Below are 25,388 nucleotides of genomic sequence, written 5' to 3'. Positions count from 1 at the left end.
GGTGGGTCTTGAATCCAGGGCTTTTTACATGCTCAGTGCCACTGAGTACCCCAGTTGTGGTGTTTGAAAGAAAATGGCCCCCATAAGAAGTGGCACTATTAGGAGGTGTGGCCTTGTTGGAGGAAGTGTGTCACTGTAGGGGTAGGCTTTAAGGTCTCCTATGCTCAAGCCACACACACTGACACAGTTCCTTCCTGTTGCCTGTGGATTAAGATGTAGAACTCTCAGGTCCTTCTCCAGCACCATGCCTGCCTGCATGCTGCCATGCTTCAGCTGTGGTGACAATGGACTAAAGCTCTGAAACTGTCATTGAGCCCCAGTTAAATGTTTTCCTTTGTAAGAGTTGCTGTGGTCATGGTGTCTCTTCCTAGTAATAGAAATCCCAACTAAGACACTAGTTGATAATTCATCTCTAGTCAACTTTGTCATTATGGCCTGAATTACTGGACAAACTACTGGAAAGTATCTGTTATTTGATACATGTCCTGTCATCAGTGAATAGGGCAGAAAAACATCAAGTAGAATGGAGGGGTGGCTCTCTGTTTAAGAGCATGTACTGCTCTTGCAGAGGACCAGAGTTCGGTTCCTAGAACCCACTTAAGGCAGCTCACACCTGCCTGTAACTCTGGCTCCAGGGGATCTAACACCAACTACTCCTGTACATGCTTGCACGTGTGCATACATATACAATTAAAATACATTTTTAAGCATTAAAACAACCTGCTATATCTGTGGCTTCACTCTTTGTTCTGGTTCCTGGAAGTTTGGTTGACACTTTAAAAATTAGGACGAAGCTTCCAAAAGACCAATGGGAGCAGGAAACAAAGCAGTGCCGGAGGCGGTGAGGGCGGAAGCACATAGCTTTATTCACAGAGTTGAGTACAGTGGTGAAGGAGGGCGGTGTGTGCTGCCTACATCAGGGGCGCAGGGACAGAGCCTGCAGGCCAAGTTCTCCTCCGCACCTGAGCACCAGGTGCTCGGGCACTGGCACACACCAGCTCCAGTCCACAGGGAACACAGCACAGCTTCTCAAAAACTTCTCAACATTTGCTTTCATATCACCACAAGGGGAGGGAAGGAAGGAAGAGTGGGTAGGCCTTTCAGCAGGTCAAAGTAATCCCATTAACCAAATTAGAAGAGATTCGATGCAGGGTCTTTGGCATCTCATGGAAACCCCCACATTTACCACCAGACACATCTATACAAAGAACTCCCCAAAACATCAGTTCTGTGGGCAACTGTCTCCTCTTCCACAGGTAAAATATTTGCATGTATAATCATAACCTTTCTGAATGTCAATGCATATAGGCTTGTCTCTTTCTATCTTTCACCCATGGAAAGTGACTCATGGGACTGCCACTCGGAAGAGACACAGAAGAGCATTTTATTTAATGATAACTGCCATTCAGTTGCATTAAGCTCCTGGGGGGAAAGTTGGCTTTGTGGAACTTTATTGTGCACACATTCGTTGCTTAGAAAGCTTCAGCTCGAACAGCCACTTGTCCCCTTCTTTGTGAATTTGCTACAACATTAAACACACACAAGTGAAAGCAATCTAATTGTCACCGTGTCCCTCTGCTCCACGGGGAGAAGATGGAATAGCGATCTCGAAAATGCTGCAGGCTTGCTTGTTCTCCTGTTCCAGTAGAGGTGGGTGTTCCTCCCCGCACAGTGCCATCCGGAGACACACTGCTGCAAATCCAAAGCCCTGACCCTCTGTTTCTGGATAGAGTTCTTCAAAGGGGCACAAAAGAGTGAATCTGAAGCACACAAAGCCTTGGTTTGTCTAAAGAAGAAAAAATGTAACTCAAAATTGAGGAGGGCACAGAAAGTACAGATGAAACAGTTATCAGCAATCTTTTCAGAGCCAGGGTTCTTGGAGCACACAGCCGGGAGTCATGCCAGCTTCCTGCAACATGCCCTGGAGTGCCTGCCACTCTAGGTTTGCTTGAGATTTTTTTTTCTTTTTTAACAAAGACTCAAAAGAGGATAGTTTGAATTCTTTTAAACTTGCAAAAGCAGATCTACCTGACAGCGTCATTGGCGAAGCTACCTTTAGAAAAAGATGCTTGCTTCAAAGTAAAGAAGTCTGTTTTAGAAACATCACCAGCTGAGCCTTTCCACACTGGTGGCGACCGACAGAAGACAGACGGAAATGATGGGTGGGGCCGTGCCTCGGGAGGGAAGGCTCAGGCTGGAGGCGACAGAATCAGGACTTGGGGGGAACAGAGGACAGGACAGATAGAAAACTATCTTCCCCCCCTTTTTTTGCACCGTAGTACCCACTAGCTGCAGCTTTTCTCTTTGGGGTTTCAGAGAACAGGCAGTTTCCTGTTTAGTTGTTGAAGGAGTCGTATTAAAAATATTTCATAACAAACTCCACACAGTATGAAAATGCAGAGCTTGCTGTTTTCAGAGGCTTTTCATACCTCTAATAAGTTGCACAGGAAGACAACGCGAGAGTCTGGACTCTCTTAGAGAAGTTTTGAAGGAAGCACTGACTGAGGCCACCACATGGCCACAGAAGCCTCCTCTAGGCCATGCAATCTGTACACACTTCAAGTCACAAGTAAGTCAAATGCTAAAAAAATATAGCCCTTAATGTACGAACGCACCAAGTCTGCCATACATAGAATTCTCCCCCAAGTGAACAAGCTGCTTTGATTTTTAGCAACTGGAAATTTCCTGTGTTCAGCAGGGTTGGAGTAAAGTGAACACCACTCCTCTCCAGTGTTGTGGTCTGGGCATGCTCAGGTAAATCACATGTATTCCTTTAACACCACAGATAGGGTACCATAGCCCAAACATTAGGTCTGGTTGGAATCTACAAGGGGATGGAGTGAGACCCCAGTATGATACTTTCCAATACTCCTTTCCCAGGGCGGTTGGAGTTCCTACGGGTGTTTTCTAGCAAGACAGTTTTACATGATACAATTTAAATGAACTAGTATGCTGATAGGGAATGCAAAACTTTTCCCCCAACTTAGATGGGGAACTGAGTTCAAATGGTCATGAAAGCAGGATTTTGTTATTGCAAGAATTTAAGATCAATTCTTCAGTTAATCCTAGGCAGGTCCTCTAACTTACTCAAAGTTCTCTGTAACATAGAGAGGAGGACTGTCCCTGCCCTGCACGCGCGCCCCTTTCAGCTGAATTTTCCTATGTCAAGACAGCCACATTAGCTTTATGGAGAGCAGGTGCAAAATATTAGCATCTTCCTCTGCTTATGCCTCTGTCTCCTGAATGCTTTGGTTTTTCTCACCTGCATGATTATAAATAGTAACATCTTAATCAGTGCAAATGGTTCATTTGTCATTTCCCTACTGGATAAACAACATCTCCCACCAGGCCACTTCGGAGAGGGCATCGAGAGCAAAACAATGAAAACATGGCAAGAAGTGAGAGACCTGCCCCGGGAACCCACCATTTGCAACCTGCCTCCCAACCAAGAGGAGCTGGACCCATCTACTCAGGGTGCACAGTACTGGCCATATGGCTCTCTTGCTAACTGCACTAACAGGTGTCTACACATGCGGGCTTGTGAAGGAAGTTCTCATACTTAACTGCCTTGCAAGAGTGTAGCGGCATAACCCGCAGGAACAGGTCACAAGTCACAGGTCTGTAGCACAGGCTCCGAATCTATGTGGCTTGTTCTTTACTGCTGATGTCAGCAGACAGCCAGTCACTCTAATCCTCGAAGGAATTTCTGCATTTTGTGCTGAGTGGTGATTGCGAATGAATTCAAATGCTTTCTCCCTTGGCTTTAACTCAGAGCTTAAATTCCCAAGAAGAGCCCCACAGCAGAAGAATCAACGTGACCTGACCTCTTTCCTGTGAATCTGGAGAGATTCATCACAATCCAGCTCACACCAGTCCTTATGATGCGGCCTTGTTCACGCATTTTAATGAAAGAACTGGGTTCCAGTTTGCACGCACGGAGAGCTGTAGAGTGTGAAAGGAGTCCAGGAAGACAGGCGCTCTGAGCCCTAAACTGCCCCGGCCTCACTTCCGTGGTCTGCAGCATGAGTCTCTGCACAGGACAGTGTGGGAAACACTCAAGTAGAGGTTACAAAGATGCACATGTAGACTGACAGGACTTCCCTGGGTGAATTACACACAGGTGTGAGCACACGTCGACATGTCAACTGTGCCAGCAAGAAGGAAACTGAAACCAGGCCACATGAAACCTGTCTGAAGCAATCTACTTCGGGGTTGCAGAGATCTGAAGGAGAAAAATTAGGCTATGCCCTTAAAACACTGTATCAACCAGGGCTTGACCTGACCCATCAGATGACAGACAGACAGACAGACAGCAGGGGACGCTGAGGGGGAGAACTTGTGACGGTAGTAGGGCACAGATTTTCCTTCTCTAAGAGAGACATGACTCATGTGCACAGGTCACCCAGCAGCAGCTGGACCAGTCTGGAAACTCACTTTGCCTTTCCTTTGTTTGCAGAGGTGGACACACCGGTTCCTGTCAATGTACAGGGAGAAAAGACGCCCAGGGAGGGCAGGCTTCCTTCATTTCTTTTTCCTTTTCCTTTTCTCTTAAATCCCCCCCCCCCCCACCCTCACCCCCGCCAGCAGTTGGCCAACCAGGTCCCAGAACACAGGAAGGGAAGAGGAACTCATTCAAATCATTTTTGCTGGTCCTCAACTGCACACTCAGAACTACCCGGTTCCCTGAGGAAGTTCTAGTTCCCCCAGAGCCCAGGCAGAGCAGAGGGAGGCTGCCAAGGAAAGGCCAAGTTGTTGCTACCACATCAACGCTGGCCTCCGGATTCCTCCTCAGCCACAGTGCTACATAATAAATAGATTCATACTTTGGGACTCCCAGTCATTTCTTCCTGTGTGGCTTCCTAAGGACACTTACAGACCCTTACAGGTAGACGCAGCACTAAGTTAGACATCGGTTAAAGGGGGAAATAAAAGGAGAAAGAAGTCCCTTGTTGTGGACATAGTCACGTGACAAGGTTGGTGTGGACATTACTGCTGAGTTTGGGAACATAGAAATTTCTACCCCGTCACTGCTCGGCAAGTGTGACTGTTGCTTGGCCCAGGATGTGGCTCATGGGTGCTGAGGTCAGACTTTCCCTCAGTGTTGCTGCTGGGAGATGGTAGCGAACAAATTCTCTGATCGATGATTCCGGGCCTTAATACAAGGTTCTAGGCACCACCGCCACCGAGAGTCATTTCCTGATTGTCATTTATTCGGGGGACTTAGAAGAGTTTAGCTTTTTTCTTCATGTCGTTGCGTCTCCAAAGAGGTAACTTGTCAAATTCCTGTATGGACATCCCAAAGATTTCCCAAAATACTTCTGGGGCTAAGTGACGCTGGGAAGAGAAGGGAACCGGGGTTAGTCCTTGAGATGTGTTCTGAAGTTTATGAACACAGCCAGCCTCCTGTAGTCGTGGCTTCTGCATCCCCAGTTCAACCCACTTTAGATCCAAAGTGTCCCTTCGCAAACTGGATCTGATCTCAGGGTGTGCGGAAAGACGGTGTCCCTGGTCACTCTGCCCTAACTACACAGTACTGCAATTAGAGACTAACCATTTAGGTTGTACTCGGCAGGATACATCATCTAGAGACGATCTGAAACATGCAGGGGGACGCGTGGAGTCAACATATAAACACGTATCTGTAAGACTTTGTCATCTGTTGGGGGAGGGGGTCCTGGAATCAATTCCCTGCAGAACCTGAGAACCACTGACATCACTCTGAAGAGCCAGTCAGGCCCGGGAGAGAGGTGGCTACCTCTGTCTGGGGCTTGGTTTCTAGGCATGGCCAGTCACAGTGTCTCTCCACCAGAGGAAACAGCTGGCAGACTACTGTCAATACTGCTACACTTTGGTGCTGGGCTAGTGATTATTGGGCATAGGAAGGTGACTCGTGACGCTGGAAGCAGACGCCATCACTTCAGGTCCTGGGCATGTTGAGAAGAGACAGAGAATAACGGATGACAGTAACAGCCAAAGAGAAAGGGACTTTCAGGATGGTCCCCGAGAGAGCCCTAGAGCTTCCTCCAGGCCAGTAACAGGAGAGAAGGATGCTTATCTCCCATTGGTCATACCGCCTGTGACGTCCCATTTTAACATGGGCTAGAATTGTCTGAGCTAGCCTGACCTCATCCACAAAAGCATTCCTTTGTGTTTTGGAATGGACTTTACTCTTCCTGAGATGGGGAGACATAACAGTTTCTTAATTAAAAATCATTCAGACAGAGCTGAGTGGCAGTGGTGGCACATGCCTTTAATCCCAGTACTCAGGAGGCAGAGCCAGACGAATCTCTATGAGTTCAAGACCAGCCTGGTCTACAGGACTAGTTCCAAGATAGCCAGCACTACACAGAGAAAGCCTGTCTTGAAAAACAAAAAAAACAAAACAACAAAAAGAAAATGGAAAGGTACAAAGATGAGGCAGATATGGACCTGGAATATCTTAGGAGTGATGGAGATGACCATGCGGCAACTCCAGTCCTAATTACACCAGCATCTGATTTCTAAAAAACATGACTGGGCCGCACTGCGTCTCTAGGGTCATTATAAATCTTACCAGGCATTTTTACATTCTGACCTTCCTGTAGACTTAGACATAAGTGTCCTTAGATGTGAGGGCATGCACTTGACCCCTGGCCTCTCTGAAGCCAGGGAATGTCTGCCTTGATGCTGATGGGGTGTGGAGGCATCCTTCTATTTTCTCTCTTTACAGTACACACTTTGAGAATGGCCCTGTCTTTCCCACCTTTCAACATCTAAGGACATGCTGAGCACTAATAGGAGCAGTGACTGGATGCTGTAAACTCCCATCCCGTGGATTTATTCCCTTGGAGATCCTCAAGGCCTTAGTTAGCTCTTCATTCCGCCTACAAGGTGAGACTGTTTTTTGTTTTGTTTTGTTTTGTTTGTTCCCACTACTTTAGGTTCCACCTGGAAAAATACATTTATATTTGTTTAGCTATCCTGGGGTGAGTGTGTGTGCTGTGGGCGATGTATGGGGATCTTTCATGGAGGTTAGGTTTTTGTTTTGCTTACCTCCAGCCGGGTTCTATCCACATCTCTTAGGATTTTGTTGCGCCCTCTGTTGGTCACCATGAGCATTTCATAGGGAAATATCTGAGAAAGACAGACACCTTGTCATCCATTCAATTCATAAGCACCACCTAAAGTCCAGCACACCCATGACTGATAGCAAGAGTAGGTACGAAGAACCTCTGGTGTTCAGGGCACAGGGACAGATTCTTACACATCTCCATCTCTCTACCAGTGACTCATGCTGCACTGTGCCTTTGTGCCTTGGGAACGATTTTTCTGAACTTAAGAATACTAACTTACTATGAGTGAGTCAGGAAGGTCAAATTGAGTGGAGATATGAAGTGGTAGGCACACATACTGTCTCTTCCATGAAGCTGTTAGATTACAGGATAACTTTGTGCAGGGCTCAACACTCTTAGCTATGACAGACTTGTGAATTCACACAGCCAAGCAGGGCCCAGAACAGTGTTCTGGAAGTTGACATGTTGAAGTAAGCCCCAACTACAGGTATCAAGGAGATCAAGTCTCTGGACCTTTTTTGTTTTGTTTTGTTTAAGACAAGGTCTCACTATGAAGCCCTAGTTTGCCTAGAACTCCACTATGTAGACCAAGATGGTCTCAAATTTAGATCATTCGGCCTGCCCCCACCTCCAGATCTCTGAGATTAAAGGTGTGCTCCATCATGCCTGGCAACCAGATAACTTGAGGTACAGAACATTCTGGAGCTAGGATGACCAGCCATGTCAGTTTGCCTAATGCTAATCAGATGTGGTATGCAAGATGCTTGTTACTAACACAAAGAAACTTCTGGTAAACTAGGACATATTGGTCACAAAACCTGGAGCAGGCCTCTGCCATTCCACTCAGCATTGGACATGCCTTGAAATGCATGTGGCAGGGGTCAAGATCACACCTAGGCCACAGGGAAGGGGGTGCTGGTACCTCATTGTGAGACGAGCACTGTGGGCAGTTAAGGTTTAAATCTGCTCACTGAGTGTGGCTCAAACAGGGGAATAACACGACACTTTAAGACAAGCTTGTCTGGGTGTGCCAGCCTGGAACCAGGTGGCCCTCAGGCTCTGAGCGCAGCAAACACAGGAAAGCACAGCTTTCTATCGTTCACAGGCTGTTGTGTTCAGGAGGAAAGGAGCAGTCGGTCACACTTGCCTTTGGTTCCAACATGTTGGGCATGGACACGCCTCGGTCCATTCTCATGGCTGGCATGTGGCCATCTGGAAGGGTCTGCAACAGAAATGCTTGCTCAGTGGTGAGCATCAGATCTCAACAGAAGCCCAGGGAGGGCTGTGAGAGGCCCCTGACTTTCCTGCTGGGTCTCAGATCCTCCCATCAAGTCATGTTCCCTACCATGGACTTCTCAAACTAAGAGCCTTACAGAATAAGAGTGACACTATGTAATCAAGTTGGAGAAAGATCATGGACTAATAACTATGGACTATTTTCTGATTTAGGCTGCCTGGGTGGAGGGATGCTTACAAAAAAACAAAACAAAACCTGTCAGGTCTATTACCATTATTTTCCTTCTGGGTCCATCTCTCTCTGTCCTCAAGCTGGTCCTGAATTCTAGAGCCTTCAGCCTCAGATGTACCGAGGTTACAGGATATGCCATCACACCCTCTTATCTTTTTCAATCTTTATCTTAGTTTGGATTTATTCTTCCTTCTCACTGTCCCTCCCAGTCTTACAAGATGAAAAGGAAGAGTTTGAGAGCAAACTGTTCTTTCTCAGTGGCTAAGAGTCATGTTTCACTTCATTTGAGGACAGCTGAGAGAAGGCAGCACCTAAGCCCCGAGAGACTGTTACTAAAAATCCACACCCACGCCGATGAGGCCACTCACTTCTACCCACACCCGTGCCAATGAGGCCACTCACTTCTGCCCTGGACAGAACTCACTCCAGCCAGGGAAGAGTTCTCTCACACCTGGCCCAGCTCACACCCTACCAGAAAGGTCTGCAGAGACAGCTTGACCTGGCTACCAGACAATGCCTGCTCCTTCCAGCTGTGGAGTAACCGTTAGCCAATCAACCACCATATTCATCCTCCCAACAGAAACTGCTCCCCTGAAGCAGCAGCATGCACTGGAGAAGGAATGTTCTGTCTGGTGTGGCCAACTCAAGGAAGACAAAGCCATCCATACCTGGTAGTCTAAAAAGGAAAAAAAACCAAAAACCCATTAGGGAAAGACCATGAGAAAACCACGGAATCACCAACAGTAACACTGTATTCTACCATAACTTCTAAAACACCCCAAACGAACTGTGCTTTTCCTCACTCCTGAACCACTGGTTTCCCTGCAGCCAGGAGATGCCTGCTTCAACTTCAGGCAACAGTTCAAACGCCATCCTCTCTGCTGTCACCACATGCTCTTTGAGGGCAGTGGCCGCTCTTCACTGAGTGCTCAGCGTGTAGAAGGGCAATGGATGAATGCTTAGATACCGGCTTTCCATGCTTGTATTTATCTAGAGCAGTGGTTCTCAACCCTCCTAATGCTGGGACCCTTTAATACAGTTTCTCATGTTATGGTGACCTCCCAACCATAAAATTATTTTCATTGCTACTTTGTAACTGTAATTTTGCTACTGTTATGAATCATAATGTACATATCTGTATTTTCCAATGGTAGTAGGTGACTCCTGTGAAAGCATCATTTGACCCCAAAGGGATTGCGACCCACAAGTTGAGAACCACTGATCTAGAGACTCTCTTGATGTTTTTGTGTTTGTTACTAACTCAGAGAAGAGAGCTATGGCCCTACTGTGGGATATACAGAGCACGAACATAGGCAGTGTGCTAGTGACTACATAACCTCACCTGAACAAGGGTCACAAGAAATGACATTGTCGTGGTTGGCCTCCCTTCAGAGCCTTACCTCGAACTCCGCCACTGACATCTCCGTAGCTGTTGTACTGAGCAAAGTCTGTGGAAACCGGCTGTAATGAGGGAAACATTATCATTGGAAAATCTCCAGTGGTCGTTTTAGATTTGGAGGTGGGAGAGCAGACTTAGAAGATCCTAAGAATCCTTCCCAGGCTAAAATCCTGGATGGTCATTATTTATCTTATTTATTCTTCAAATTATGAAACTGCAGCATTTTGCAGGCATCTGAGGTGTCCAGCAGGCTTTTATAGAGCAAGTATTTCTTGTCCATAGATACAAATGTATTTCTAAAGGTGCTTTTAACCCCAGCACTCAGGAGGCAGAGGCAGGTGGATCTTTGTGAGTTCAAAACCAGCCTGATCTGCATAGTGAGTTCCAGGACAGCCAGGACTACATAGAGAGATGCTGCTCCATCCCTACAATGTATTTCTAGAAATTATATCTGATAATTACATAATTGTAATTATTGTAGGCTTGGTGAGGGAAGGTGGTTGTCACCAACTCTCTCTATAGAGATTATGCATCAAGTGATTACTTTTTGCCTTATTGTAAAAAAAAAAAGTTGCCTGCTATTGCTTAATTTAGTTTCTTGTCCTTACACAAGCCATTCGAAGTCAATTTTGTCTTCTTGAAAAAAAAGTATTTTATTTTGCTTACAACTCCAAGTGATTTACCAAGAGGCTGAGCGGGTGACAGTGTGTCTTGTATCCCAGCAGCAAGAGCAAGAGATTCCCCAGGGCTGGCAGGATGGTTAAAGCATAAAGGTACCTGCCTACGCCGGATGACCTGAGTTCCATGTGGGGAACTCACATAGTGGAAGGAGAAGACTGATTCCCACAAGATGCCCTCTGTACACGCATCATAGTGTATGCGGCACACACATATACATGCACATACTGACATGCGTACACAATAATAAATATGTAACAAAGAGTTAAAATGCATAAAAAGGGAGTCAGATTTTCCAATGATGCGTCAGTACAGACTGAGGGAGGGAGACATACAGACACCATTAGTTGAAGGAAGTCTTACCCGGTGAAGGCCGTTCTTGCCGTAACCAGGGAGAGACGAAGTTTTTGATGATGGAGCATGTGCAGCTAGATGAGGAATAAAGGGAGAGAACTTTCTAGTGCTTCAGTGCGACTGCCAGTGATCTTGTGCAATTAAAAGACTTAGGGAAAAGAATTCAACTGATATTGGGTTCCAGTGTTCGCAACACACTGCCTTCTTGGGGAGCGTGCAGGAGTAGACGTGTGATCATCTTTAGGAGAGGCAGGAAGAGGAAGGACACACAACCCAGCTGGAGCTAAAGCTAGTGGTACCCCTGGGATTCGAGCAAGGACTCGAGCCTAGGCACATGTGGGTGCCTACACCAGGTGTGGTATGAGATGGCAGTAGCAACTGAGCCAGAAACTTATGGTGTAAGAAACCAAGATGGTACAGCTGGTCACAGCTGGGATCCTGCGAGGCCTGGGCTGCAGAATCACATCTGTGAAGGCACAGGAGTCCGAGAGGCAGCTAGGCTATGGAGGGAGCCAAACCATCTAAAGCTCAAGACCTCTGCATCTCTGGACGGGACAATCTTTTTGAAATGTATTGACCTAGGTAGTTGTAGCATTACGTACTCACACAGACAGGATCTCACACTCGGAAGGGATTCAAGGGGTTAGAAGGTCACACAGCTGGTCCTGTCTCCTGGGTAACAGGCAGGTGGCTCAGCCCACCCTTACATCACAGAAGGCAGGGGTCTGCTGCTCACCTGAGTGCAGGGGAGAGTCATAGCGACTGGCCAGCAGGGATGCTCTTTCTCTGTTCTCCTTCTCCATCTCCTCCTTCAGTATCAACTGCCCCAGGCCTGAGTTGAGCTAGTCACAGGAAGAAAAGAGGAAGGGAAAAGAAGAGACGCGATGCACTTGCTGTCATGAACTACTGCTTTCCCTGCTTGGAGCCTGTGCTTCCTTCAGGGGTAGGACGGGCTCTGGTTTTCCCAGTAGTGAAGCTTCTCTTCCCCAGCCAGGCTCCATCTTAAAAGGCCGCCTTCCATCTTTTGCCCTCCCCCAAAGGCCTCAGCATGTGTACACATTTGATGATTTTTGATACAGGAGGGAGAGATTAAGAATTTGCATTGTTTACCTTAAAAAAAATTTAAAAAAGGAATATATGCTTACACATATTTTAGAAAAACCAGAAGGAAACAAACTGCGAGCGCCCACAAGGCGTCCCGCCCTCGTCTTCTGACTTATGCCCATCTCTGCTGCTGTGTGCACACTTTGCACAGACAGTGCTGCTCTCCCTCCTTTCTCCCACGTATGCAACACCACGTGCATGTCTCACATTTTTAGAGAACCATTTTAAGGGATGCATTAGCCCCTTAGTGGTCTGAGTTTAGAATTCACTAGCCCTCTGAGGTGCCAAAGGTCCTAGCAAGGAGTGGGGGAGAGGAGGGCTCTTGGTGACAGACCAGTTGGTATCTTTTTATCATTCCAGATATAAATTCTGTCCTGAGGAAAGATTTGGATCAATATGTCATCCCAAGGAAATCCCTCTAGCAACACCTGCATGCCCCTGGGTATACACCATCTTGGCCTGCAGGAACCCCCCACATCCTTTCAACTGGTCCACCTGCACACCTACCCCACAGTCAAGTGCTCTCTGCATTCTGTGACCTTCTAACCCTCCAGCCTCACTGTTACCACGTCGGATCACCAGATGCTGGTTATTTAAAACAAGCAAACACTAGGAGCCAACTGGGAACAGAATTGAGGGCGGCAGTGAGGACAAACCTTCATCAATTGCTCTTCTTGAAGCTGCCGGCGTCTCAGGAGCTCCTCCTCATCTTCCTCTCTGCCACTAGATCTGCGTCTCATGTCAGTTCCTAATTCCACAGTAAAGACAACTTCTCACATCAGCCCCGTGATAAAGGAATCTTAGCAGTCTAGTCCATCTGGCTGTCTATCAGGCTGGTAAGGTGGGCAGCAGGCTTTCACATGGGGACGGGCGGAGAAAATACCCACCAGCAACTCGGAACCATGGGCTGGCTTCTCAAGGCTCGTCTGATGTGCTAGTTCAGTGTGTAACACAGCTAAGGTGGGGATTTGGCCTTTCAACACCTGGCTGTTAACTAGACCTGGGCTTGCCATGGCAACCGAGTCCCAAGGCATCAACATTATACTAAGTGGAGAGGTGAGTACCTCCAGCTATTATTTGATGACCCAAGGGTCAGTTTTAACTAGCAAGGATTCCAAACACATCTATATATCTACACATTACAGGGACAGTCACCATCTTGTGGCAAGTTTTTAAAACTTGCAGTTCCCTCTTTTCCTGGTTTTAGACTCTTTAAATGTAAACTGCCACTTTTTCTTCTACCCTTAGTAAATCCATTAAAAAGGACACTTGCTGTGCTTCTTTTAAAGACGAGGTCTGTAATTTTCCTTTTCACACACAGTAAAAATCAGTCATAAAAGAATTTGCCACTAATAGGCAGGTAAACAAAGCCAGGGTTCCTACAGCTCAGCGACTTTGGAACTATAGTGCAGCTGACACATCCCTTCCGGGCCTCCGAGAGGCGTCTGTCCGGCAACCATCTGTCTGAGCGGCTGGAGGGCTTAAGAAAGTGCTGTTTTCCCTAAATCGCTTTGAAGAACAGGAACTTTTTCTAATCTAATAAAAATAAACGTTTGTTAATAGCTGTGCTTTTCATTATTTTGATGAACGGAGCAGGCGTTTTCCTCACTTTAGGATTCTAGGCAACGCCAGACTATTCAGTGATGAGGACTTTCCCTCTCTCTGAACTTAGGTCCCTACTAAGCAATGTAGCTGAGGTAGAAACCTAGGAGCCCTGAAGCTTCCTGAAGGGCAGAGATTGACAGATACTTCCCTGTTATCTTAAAAACGTCAATGTGGATTTTTTCTTTATTTTATACTAATAAAAATCAGTAGACCAAAGTTTGTAAGAAGTAGATACATCTCATCAACCTAATTATAGAATATTGTGTGTATAATGAGAATGGATTTCTCTTCCACTATTTCTCTAACTATTAATTACTTTAAAATGAACTTCTGTTGCCTATAAAAGTCATTAAACAAAACAAAACCCAGCCAGATTAGGAAGATTAAGAACTTGTGGAACATTGAAGGTCTTTCAGGTTGTCAACAGAAGTGGGAATAGCTGTACCTCTGCAAGACTGATCTACTTTCCAGTTTTAGCTACTGGCCTTGGTAATCCATTTCTACAGGCTTGAGTGATTTCACTAAGGACAGAATGGTAAAGACGCAGACACACTGGAAAGCAGAAAGCGAAAATGACATGGTTCCGATGTGCCATTGGAGCGCTGGATCATGGGATGACAGACGTAAACTCACACACAAGTTGCCCTCCGGGATGCCTACTACAGCCCTTCTTGGCAGTGGAGCAGATGCCTTGGCAGAGCAGGGAGAGGGTGTCAGTGTTAAGGCTGCCTGTTAGCAGCGAGGAAGACAATCCAGACAGGTCTAAAACAGACTTAACTGGGGAGAGTCACGTTACAGTGGGTGCCCCACAACTTCACCTGCTCTGCTCCCCAGAATAATGCTCTTGACGGCAGGCTTTGGGCCAACTGTGTTCAACAGACAGCTGGGTCAGTCCATCCAAGCCGTGAGTTTTAGACCAGTTCTGGATCTTTGGGTGTTCTGTGTACAGCCAGGCCGTGGGAGGCGTTTTATAACTTTTAAGCACTTTGCATGCACACTGACGTCACATTCATTCTTTTCACTATTCTACCCCTTGGTCTATATGCTTTTCTTTAACATCTTTGTGACATTTCTTTGCATGTTTTTAAGCAATTCATTTTGCGCTCTCCTAGGAATCGTCTGTTTGACTTAGCTGCATTGAATGCATACCCACGGCGGCAAGAGAGTGGGGACCAGGCCAGTGGTCAGTCTCAGTCTTGGGTATCTCGCTGGGGTCTGGCGCCTGGGCCGCTGGGAACTTGGAAAACTTGATGATGTCTTCTGAAGCCTTGCTCTGGGCTGCCAAGGCAGCTGCATCTAGGTGGGAACCAGGGATGCTTAGCTATGGGTCTGTAAGGTGGTGGTGATACCACCCCACAGACAGGATTTTCCATTCTTCATAGAATGTTTCAAAGCTAGAACTCTGAACATTCCAGCCACCAAAGAACTGTCTACTCTCTAATTTTTAAATATTCTTGGTATTAGAAATTTTGACAATTAGAAATTTGAGTTCAAATTTGAAATTAAAGAGCTAAGTAGAAAGCAGGAAAAGCCGCATTTGGCTGTAGTTTTTAATATTTAGGGAGGGGCTGGCTGTGTATTTGGGGGGTAGAAGCCACAGATACACTAATCTAGTTCATTAAGCCTTTACACACTCTCTGTGGGTCTTTCAATCTTAGGAGATTGAAATGGAGAAACCCAATTCTGGCTTTGCGGGACCTCAGTGTGATTTATGGTTACCCCCAGACTCACTGTTGTTCAGGGCTCTGTTCAAACAAGTGAGTCGGCCGTTGAAAACAAGAGCAGCCTAGGCAAGCAACATTAGTTCCCAGGGTTTGTAATGGCCGTGCTTAGTGGAGGACTCCCTGGCTTTGAGCCCCAGATCCAATCACAGAATCAGCAAAACCAACCGGGTTGAGTAGTCAGTCCCTAATTCCATCTGACTTGGCAAACTGGCCTGGCATTTTAAACCATGTTTATTAAGGCTGAAGTTAAATTACTTTTCTTTAGGGCTCACATTTTTAAATCTGGAAACAACTTTTTGAATATTCCAATTCTTCCAGGAACCTTCTGGCCTTTGACTTGCTCCTGTGACTTGACCACGGTTACCCAATAATAAGGGATAGAGTCTTGGCTGAGCAAGAAGCAATGTGTCTCAGAATCATTAACTTAATGGAAAAAAAAAAAGAATCTTGGCTTAGGAAATACTGTGTCTGCCCTGGAGGGGTCAGAGTGTTAGCACAAGACTGGACTTCTATGTAAAGAAGAAGAAAAGTGACTTAATTTTCCTGGCAAATGTTCCAGGGCACAGGTATAAATTTGGGGCATGATATCTATTTCTTTGGCATGAGCAGAGTTCTGCAAACATGCTAGAAAAGTGTTGCTCCAGTTCTGCTATTGATTTATTACACACAGCAGGCTGAAAACAAGGACTTCTGCCAAATGATTATCATGGGAAGAACCGCCATGCCTTCCACAGAAGTCCAGCACTATCCAACCTCCCGGGCTCCTGTCTGAAGGTTGTTTAGGGCGCTAGGGACTAGAGACTTTAATTTACAGACATCTCTAAGCGGCTAAATCTATCTCTGGGTGATCTATTGTTAAAGGAAAAGAAAAAAGCATGACTTCAAACAGTACTTACTTACGCATTAGCATGGTGAAGTCAGTAGTTAACATTCACATGTTAATGAGTGTGTGGGAAGACAGTAAACCATAAAGAAACAAAAACAAAAACAATGTTAATAAACTTAAAATGCAAGCACGGGATGCAAAACCTTGAAACAAAAAAGAAAAGGAAAACCAAACAATACACACTTTTCCTCTCGCTAGAATGTTGGTCTGAAAGTTTTTCCTTCTATATTTTCAGCTGAAATCTGAATTCTTACTTATTCCTGACTAGATTCTATGGACAGCCTTCAAATCTCCAAACACAATTAATGTGTAATTTTCAGAACTCACTGAAAAGCCACTTTGGGCCATCTACCTAAGCCACAGATTTATGGCAGATAAATTCAGACTTTCTTGATAGTGGCCAAAAATAAAAAATAAAAAAATAAAACTCGCAGAAAATACTGTGATTTCTTGGGTTTAGAAGACTTATATCCCCAGAAAATGAAAACACAATAATAAATCCACCTTGGTGATTCCTCACTTCTAGGAATGTAAGAGACACATTATCTAAATTATTGGTCTTTACAGATGAGAACACAAAAACAGAGGGTTTATGCCCATGAACCACACAGCCATATCTGCAGTACAGAATGGACCCTCTACTCACCTCAGCTTGTTCCCCTGCCTACTATGGGGTTCGTGCCTTTAGGAGGTGTTTTATTTTTACTAGCTTTAATTATTTGAACTAGTTGCAAGTTCATCAAATTTATTTAAAAGTCAGTTAAATTATTCAATGGCTAAAGAAAGACCATTAGGCCATTTGCTGTTGTGCGACCACAACTCCCCTCTCTACAGACGGATGATAACACCACTTTTGGGATCAGAAACGAGCTAGAAGCTTCCTAATTGCGCTAAGTGCTCTCTACCAGGCACATGATTTCAAGTCAGTATTTGTATCCTGTCAGAGTACAAGGGCATATATAACACGCAGCGTGCCCCAGTTTGAGTCATCCTAAACTGCATCAAGTAAGCCTTTTGGAAGAGAACAGAGCCCAGCTGACCCGCCATTTCAGAACTGAGGAAGGGAGCATTACCATGCTGTTTGTAGATGGGAGGTTTTCGGTAAATGTTGATCCCTTGATCTGTGGAAATGAAGAGCAAAGATGTGTGATTATGGGAACCAGCTCAGAAATGGAAAAAAAGAAAACAAAACGACTAGGCCAACCAAAGGGTGGAAACTGAAGACTCACGCACAAAAAAACGACCCAGAGGGCCACATTACAAAGACTGGGTCCACTGGAGGAACAGACCACAGAAATGAGCGAATCTACACACAAGTGACGTGGGAGCCTTTGTAATACATCCTAGCGCACAGAGAGGCGCCTCTTATTCATGAGCCATTTATTTCACATACAGACTTCACTGAAAGTGGGATTGAGACAGGAAGCGATGTACGCAGTGGAGGAGGAAGACGTAACCAGTTTGGGGAAAAATAATCCCCAAATTGCTACTGTCTAGAAATTGAGCTACCCGGAGTCCGGTGGCTCAATTTACAATTTCAGTTAATGAGAGGAGCAATGGACAGCGATGTGGAGAAGCTAAGAATACACACAGCAACACTTGGGATGATAAACAAAGTCCTAATCCAGAGAAGCCAAATTTGTGTTAAGAAGCAAGCAAGGAAAAAAAAAAAAAGCAGTACAAAATGCTATCCATGTCTGCGGAGACTCTGTCTGATTAAGCCACCATTTCACTTTGACTAAAAGTGTTCAGATATTTCCAAAGTTCTCCCTCTGTTCCTCCATTGTCTTAGGTACTGTACCTTGGAGGGGAATCCTTCATATAAAAAACTTCAAATGTACATAACAGTTTTCAAGATTAATGAAAAAAAATTAAAGACAGTCCTAACTGAGAGTTTCCAATCTCACTGCGCCTTCCTGATTTGCTGGGAACATTCAGAATTCAAAGAAAACGATAAACAGAGATTCCAGGTAGACTTAGTAATAGGAACCTAGTGGCAGTTTATGAAACTTGTGGTGGCCTCAGATGGTCGGTCACTCTTACGGACTGAGCTGACCCTGAATGTCAGGATAGTGACAGGCTCTGGGTTTTCTGATTTTTTTGATTTGTTTTGGTTTTCTAGACAGGGTTTCTCTGTGTAGCCCTGGCTGTCCTGAAAATCACTTTGTAGACCAGGCTGGCCTTGAACCCACAGAGATCCATGTGCCTCTGCCTCCCAAGTGCTGGGATTCAAGGCGTGCGCCACTGTGCCCCGCTGGTTTTCCAGCGTTTGATGGCACATTACTATTGGAGCTGTGGTGGTTAGCACTGTGACTACTAGGGCAAAGCCTGCAGTACCAAGCCTAAATTGCAAGATATGTTGGTAGACTGTTCAGGTGACCTGCTCACTGCCTACTACAGAAACACCACCCAGCTGATCCAATGTTACGACTCTGAAGGGATTCTCGGGTGACAGTGTGGTTCAGTCTTTAGGATGAGATAGGTAGACGGCTCTCAGGATTATTTGTGAATGCCCCTGAACCACAGTCTGACAGAAGGAAAAACCCAGCCCTTCCTGTTGGTCTTTACCCTCTCTGCCCCCCACTCCCTTCACAGTCTCTGCAAGGACATTTGAGGGCTGGGGATGTGGCTCAGCGGGCTAGCACTCATACAGCATGTACAAGGCCCTAGCTTTAATCCCCAGCCATGAACACAAAAATGTTTTTAATTGAAAACGTAGGCCTTCAACTTGATCCCACCACCTTCAGTTCAGATCATTCAGAAGGCCAGATCCTGCAATTTAGTTTTTGGTTGACTGTGTATGTCTTGATGAAGGAACATGAGGAATGGAGACAGACGAGGTTACAAGGCTACATTCTACACCGTGACATGACACCAGACACACAGTGTCAGCTCCTACCTGGAACATGGAAATGTTTAGGGGCCTGAGCGTAAGTTGGAGTTAGAGGGCGGTTGTCGGGCCGGTAAGGGAGAGGGGAGCTCCGGCCGCTGGACGGCTCATTGCCTCCAATGAGAAGAATGGAAAAACAGAATGAGAGAGGGAGAGCACTAAGGGCACTGAGCAAGCGTATCAAACTTCAGTACAACAGGCTGAAGGAGGGAATGTCAGAAAGGCAAACAAACTCCGTTTGTCAACTTGGCTCGCAAAGGTGGCGGCGGAGACAGGTTTAGTTTTCCAAAGGGGAGATTTGCGCTCAGGTAGGACCAGGTTCAAAGCAGCCAGCACTCAGGGATGCATCATTCCAATGGCATGCAGTGGAGGCCATGAGCTCCGCAAACTGATGAGATGGTGTGTGTAAGGAAGGGACAGCCACTGGCTGCCGACTCAGGGTCGTCAGATGCTTAAACCCCAGGCATGTAGGTGGGTGGGATGTGCAGGCCCCAACTCCAGGCATGACTACTTCTAGGCACAGTGGCAGAGGGTGGCCACTAGAATATGTTTCTCTTAACTCAAGGCTAAGGCTGGGCGCCTCAGTGGTCATTTGGTCCTTCCCCTCACAATAGAAAGTGCTTTCATCACAGCGTATGTTTCTGTTTCCCTTGCTCTGAAGTATACGGATGGAGTTACACCCCTCCTTGGCAGATACCTTGGAACTATTTGTGTTCTCCTCCAGGACGAGACTCCTCCTGGCCAGTGCGCCAATCACCAACACACTAACTGAACACTGCGGCTCATGCAATCAGGGAGGGAGATAGATCCTGCCCCTACTTCTCGGGTCTCCCCACTGCGGTACTGCTACACTGTGTACCTGCTCACTCAGGGGACTGATCTGCAAGCTCAGAAAGGAGATGTAGGCTTCCTCAGTTCTTTAGAAGGTCCCTGGGGGCACAGCATCAGAGAGAAAGGTCCCAGGTGAGCTGGGAGACAAGTCTAGAGACCTGGAACGTCATGGGCTAGGGTGTGATAAGACTACAGTGCTCAAAGTTGTCCCTAGAGGAGACACTATCTGTGGGGCGTGGAGGGCTGGAGCTTAGCTGCAAGACCCTCAAGCACAGACAGGGAGGGACACACACACACACACACACACACACACACACACACACTCTCCTTCCCTTCCGTTCACAGGGATGCAGGGAAGAGCTTTGCGAAATCAGGCTGACATGAGCGGCTGGCCTAACCTGCCCTGCCCCACATCTGAGCAAGCATTACGTCCTAAGAACGCGCCAGAACACCAAGGACTACCCAAACCTATAAATTATTAATGTAGGTTACTTTCACTGTCGTTCTTAGAGGTCTTCATTCAAGATACAAGTCTCTCTTCTAGGACATAGGATTTTTCAATTTTTTAAATTACTTTGTAGGCTGCTCTTTCATTCACTTGAAGTACGAATGTTTTAATTTTTTTTTTTTTTTTTTTTAAAAGATTTATTTATTTATTATGTATACAGAGAAGGGCACCAGATCTCATTACAGATGGTTGTGAGCCACCATGTGGTTGCTGGGAATTGAACTCAGGACCTCTGGAAGAGCAGTCGGTGCTCTTAACCTCTGAGCCATCTCTCCAGCCCCCGAATGTTTTAATTTTGTTTGTTTTTTTATTTACAACTTGGAATTGAGTTTGGGGCCTTGCACATTCTAGGCAAGTGTTCAATTTCAAGCAAGTCATACACTGTCAGAAACAAGTTTTGACCAACTTCTTCAAGTCAACCTGTCCTAAATCTGACCAGCAAAGCACGAAAGACATCAATTGCCAGGGCTTTAAGGTGTGTCGAGTATTTAAATGTCTCCACATAGACATTTCTAGGTCACCCCAAGACAGGAGTGAAGTAAAATGTGACAATCTTACTCTCCCAAAGAGCAACAGCTAGTTCATATCTGACAAAATGCACGAAGAAACACAGGCAGAAAAGGAAAGGAGAGAGAAGGTAATGGCTTGTGTTTGAAAATGAGATGCCATGCCCAATGGACAGCTGAACTAGAGCTGACCCTCCTTCGTTCTCACCAACACTCAGCTCATCCCCTGGCCAAGAGCGAGCACTTAGGAATTGCCTGAGAGTGAATGACCGGTACAGGCCAACTTACTCCTTCTACAGCTATGCCTGACCTAACTTAGCAAGCGCCCCTGTGGGATTGGCCATGACATCTCTCAAGGAACCCAGACGCTGGTACCCAGCAATGGGATCACAATGGCAGCTCCCTGTATCTCTTCATTTTACTCCATCCTCCAACTTCACGGTTTCACTCCAGAAGAATCTTTTAATCCCGTAAGTGTTGGACAACTGCTACAAGCTGAAAACGGAAGGTTCTTAGGAGTTTTCACCAAAGGAAGCACAGAAAAGTCCCACCCCCTCACTACCGTCAGTTCTGAAGCACACTGTTGCCTGCCCTGGATCCACCTGCAACCCTGGTGTCCTTGCAGAGCACCGGATTCAGGAGAGGGTTTTCACAAGGTTGGCCAGATGAGTGTTCAGTAACCACATCTCAATATTGATTAAGTAGGGTCATTGAAGACACGTGAGCACATGCTGGGTGGAGGCTGAAGGTTGCTGAAGGCAGGTAACAGCTCCAAGGCTCCATCAATATGACCCCCAGTGTCGGACAGCAGTAACAACCTATCACTTTCCCGTAAGGTAAAGACTCTAGAAGGTTCTGGGACCGAGGAGTGCTGTCACCAGTAATGGTACTGTTGCTTTTGACTTGGTTGCGTATCCTCAACAACCAATGACCTTTCCAGTTGTTAAAAACCAAAACCCAAACCACTAGTAGCATATGTAAGTCTTTGGGAGTAGATTTAATTCTATGATCGTCTAAAATTCCCCACAGGACTGTCTCAAACAGCAGGTAAAAGTGATTTCTGAAAGGCACTGACTCCTCCTCTGAGCCTACCAAGTAACCAAGAGCAGGATGGAAGCTGGTCATCTCTACTTCATTTTGTGTCTATCTCCTTTGCTTTGAGTCAGACTCCTGCTTGATGCTGCACGGTCCCTGAGGAGTGTCTGTCAGTCCCTGAGGAATGTCTGTCTGACCCACCTATCCTTTTCCCCATCCATGCTGAAGGGGCAGAGACAAGTCATTGTTTTAAATTGACTGTATGAACAATGAATCCTCACAGGACAGACCATCCCCAAGATAAGAACAATTATCTATGATACAAAAGCTACACCCTAGAGAAGATCATATCACAAGGAACATCACCCCTGGATGAAAACAGCAATTAACAAGCTGACATGTACCATCTTGCAGTACTGGAGCCGAGAATTATAGGCAGGACGATATTTGACCAGGACTCATATGTGTGTGTATGTGTGTGTGTGTATGTGTGTGCATGTGCAGGTACAGTCACCCATGGCTGTGAATGAAAGGGCCAGAGATCAACTTTGGGCATCTTCCTCTATTATTCTCCACCTTAGTTTTTTGAGACAGAGTCTCCCACTGAATTGGAACTTTCCATTTTGGCTAGGCTGGCCGGCCAGTGAGACCCCAGGATCTGCCTGTCTCTGATTTCCCAGTGCCGGGGTTATAGGCATCCACCGTCATGGCTGGTACTACATAGGTGTTAGACCTCTGAACTTAGGTCCTCACACCTGCATGACACACATTTACTCAGAGTCATGTCTTGACCAGGACCCAAGACTTTATACACGGCTCTTCCCTCTGCCTCTGTTATTCCTCTATTTTAATCTAAAGCTTTACTGGTGACTCCACAGGTGGACATGAAGGTCATTGGACACCTCGTGTGTTCCTTTTTCCTAACATGCTCATGTATCTCCTCTGTCTGCCTTCATCATCACTCACCTCTTTAACTGGGGCACGAGGACGGGCAAACAAGCCTGGCTTGCTGGGTTACCAGAGCTAGATCTCTCAAACTGAGGGACTTCTTACACATAAGAAGCCATAGTAACTCACACACCACAGTGGATCAGTGAGGGAATGAGCTGTGTGGTGGATAATGTTGTTGAATTCCAAATTCTTAGCCTCCAAACTACCAAAAATTTGAGCTATCAGGTGATATTTTTAAAAGAAAGAAAAAAAATTCTCCAGATCAAGTCTCTCCTAATATAAACACTTGAAATCACATGACTTCCAGGCTGAGAGCTGGCTCAGCAGTGATGAACACTGGCTGCTCCTCTAGAGGACCTGGGTTCAATTCCTGCACCCACATGGCAGCTCACAATGGTCTGTAACTCTAGTTCCGGGGATCTGACACCCTCCTACAGATATACATGCAGGCAAAACATCAGTGCGCATAGAAAGCAAAATAAAATAAAAATCCCATGACTTCCAACTCCACTCTGGGAGGAAAAACCAGTGGAGTTCCAAGACAGTTTCTGTTTTGCTTAGCACTCAGCAAACTGAGTGCATATGCGAGAGAAAGCGCCACATTGGAAGGCACAGCCACCGTCATCACCATCCACCAGGCTGGTTTCAATGATCTCTGTCACGCCAGTGGGAAGCTTCCCCTACATTTACAGTTCTCATCGTTAATTCTCAGCATCTCCCATGCCAGCCTAATCAGCCAGACTGTTGGTCCCTGGGAGACTGTTCACTGGCAGGACTCTCACTGTACTTAATTCAGACATTTTCCTCCTTTTCATTCTTTCTGGTGCCATGAGAGCCTTGATGACTAATTCTAAAGGGAGTGAATAAACACGGTGCTGGAGCATGTGCTGGAGCACTGTCTGGCTTTTAGGGTGTGTGCTCATATTCTTAAATCATGACTGTCTATCTAGGCGGAGCTCAGTGTTGGCAGCCTCTAGAATTCTGTGACAGAGTTTCAAGATGGCCCCTTCTCATCTAAAACCTTAGTAATGATTAGATTACTTTCAGGAAATGTTGAGTATGTGTTTACCTTGTAGCAGCACTATCTATAGCCTAACAAGAAAGATTCCTTTTACAGCACCTTGATCTATGTAGCCTTCCTATTCACAACCTTATTTTTTCACCTCCTGGACATGGATGTGATGTCTAAGAGGTTTTCAAAGGGGAAAAGGGAGAGAAGGAATCCGGCAAAGCCTGGTTTCTGCAAATCTCCAGGCATGAAGTTGTCTGAATGGCCCAGCCAGGACTTTGCAATTCAGAATGGAGCAGAAAGGTTGGAGAACAGATGAAAATGGGAATCTTTCAGAGCATAATAGTCTTCGTTATAGAAAGCTGATGGGGAAGCTAGAGAGGCAGAGGCAGCCTGGGAGGAGCCTGCCAGCTTTAGACCTCACACATGTCTCCAGTTCAGTGAACCCTGGGGGCCTGGGCTGCATGCATCAGAAATGGGGACCAGGAAGCAGACCTGGCCAACAGAAGGCTGGGCTCCTGCTGCCAGAGTGACAAGGGCCTCTTCTGTTTCTAGCTCTGTATTCCTGGGATGGACATCCTTCGAGTCACGTTCTTTGACGAACACTCATTAAAACAGAAATCCCCATGGTGGCCAGCTAGGTGTCAAGACCAAAAATAACACAGAGCTGGGCATGGTGGCTTATTGCCTGCAACCTCAGCTCTGAGGAGGCTGAGGCAAGCCTGGGCTATATAATGGGCTCCAGGCCAGCTTGTCTCAAAAAAAAAAGGAAACAAAAATTAAATGCAAAATAAGACAATATCCCATTTGAAAGACATCTGTGGTGTGGTCAAGTTTCCTCCATTCTGAAGTGGTCAAAGGCCATAAAGGCTTCCTATGTAAATGGAAACATGCTTTTTAAAATAACCAAGGAGTAGTTCCTGGGAGAATCCGTAGTTGTCATTAACAGCCTTAGGCTGTAAAAGCTGTATCCATGAACAAATGTTCCATGATTTATTTTTTAGATTAGTAAAAAGCACATCTGATCTAAAAACTGAAGGTAAGGTTATATATGAATCATACAGGTGATTCCATATAAGCAAAATATAAGCATATATCTAATGAGTGAGAGCATTAACTATGTCTAAGTATGAAGTCAAGGCCATACTAACTCCTCTTGGTTTAGGGCTTTTTACAATTTAAACCCACAATACTTGACTACACTTAAAATGCCAAATTCAGACTCAAACAGAAAAAACACATTTTGAATTTTTGACAATGTATCACCGAGGCTCACAGAACTCTTACAATTTTTATAACTATTTGATGTTTCTACTGGAGAGCAAAATGTTTGCAACTTTATTATTTAAATAACTGAAATGAGTCTTTGTGTTAGCCGCAATAAGAAT

The 25,388-nt window shown here is 45.8% G+C and overlaps 1 protein-coding gene across 9 annotated transcripts in view; it reads right to left on the bottom strand.

Annotated features, from left to right (window-relative positions):
• Positions 1-842: 842 nt before the first annotated feature.
• Ablim1 (actin binding LIM protein 1) overlaps positions 843-25,388 on the bottom strand; it is a 301,455-nt gene continuing 276,909 nt past the window's right edge. For 3 of the 9 annotated variants that reach the window (XM_052763481.1, XM_052763480.1, XM_052763482.1), the window contains 8 exons: positions 19,170-19,274; positions 17,344-17,391; positions 14,810-14,956; positions 12,712-12,803; positions 11,688-11,793; positions 10,961-11,025; positions 9,921-9,981; positions 8,201-9,196 (listed from right to left, as the gene is read on the bottom strand). In XM_052763481.1, the coding sequence (XP_052619441.1) occupies positions 9,024-9,196; positions 9,921-9,981; positions 10,961-11,025; positions 11,688-11,793; positions 12,712-12,803; positions 14,810-14,956; positions 17,344-17,391; positions 19,170-19,274 (797 nt within the window). In that variant the 3' untranslated portion in view covers positions 8,201-9,023. Of the gene's footprint in view, positions 5,335-7,032; positions 7,114-8,199; positions 9,197-9,920; positions 9,982-10,960; positions 11,026-11,687; positions 11,794-12,711; positions 12,804-14,809; positions 14,957-17,310; positions 17,392-19,169; positions 19,275-25,388 lie in introns of those variants that run through there. The other 6 variants (XM_052763488.1, XM_052763484.1, XM_052763483.1 and 3 more) reach the window with 6 other exon arrangements.

This window comes from Peromyscus californicus, unplaced genomic scaffold, assembly GCF_007827085.1.
Source record: "Peromyscus californicus insignis strain IS unplaced genomic scaffold, ASM782708v3 Scaffold_4__1_contigs__length_199733344, whole genome shotgun sequence".
NCBI classification, from domain to species: Eukaryota; Metazoa; Chordata; class Mammalia; order Rodentia; family Cricetidae; genus Peromyscus; species Peromyscus californicus.
The sequence above is the reverse complement of the archived record's forward strand: the minus strand, read 5'-3'. Positions and strand labels throughout refer to the sequence as shown.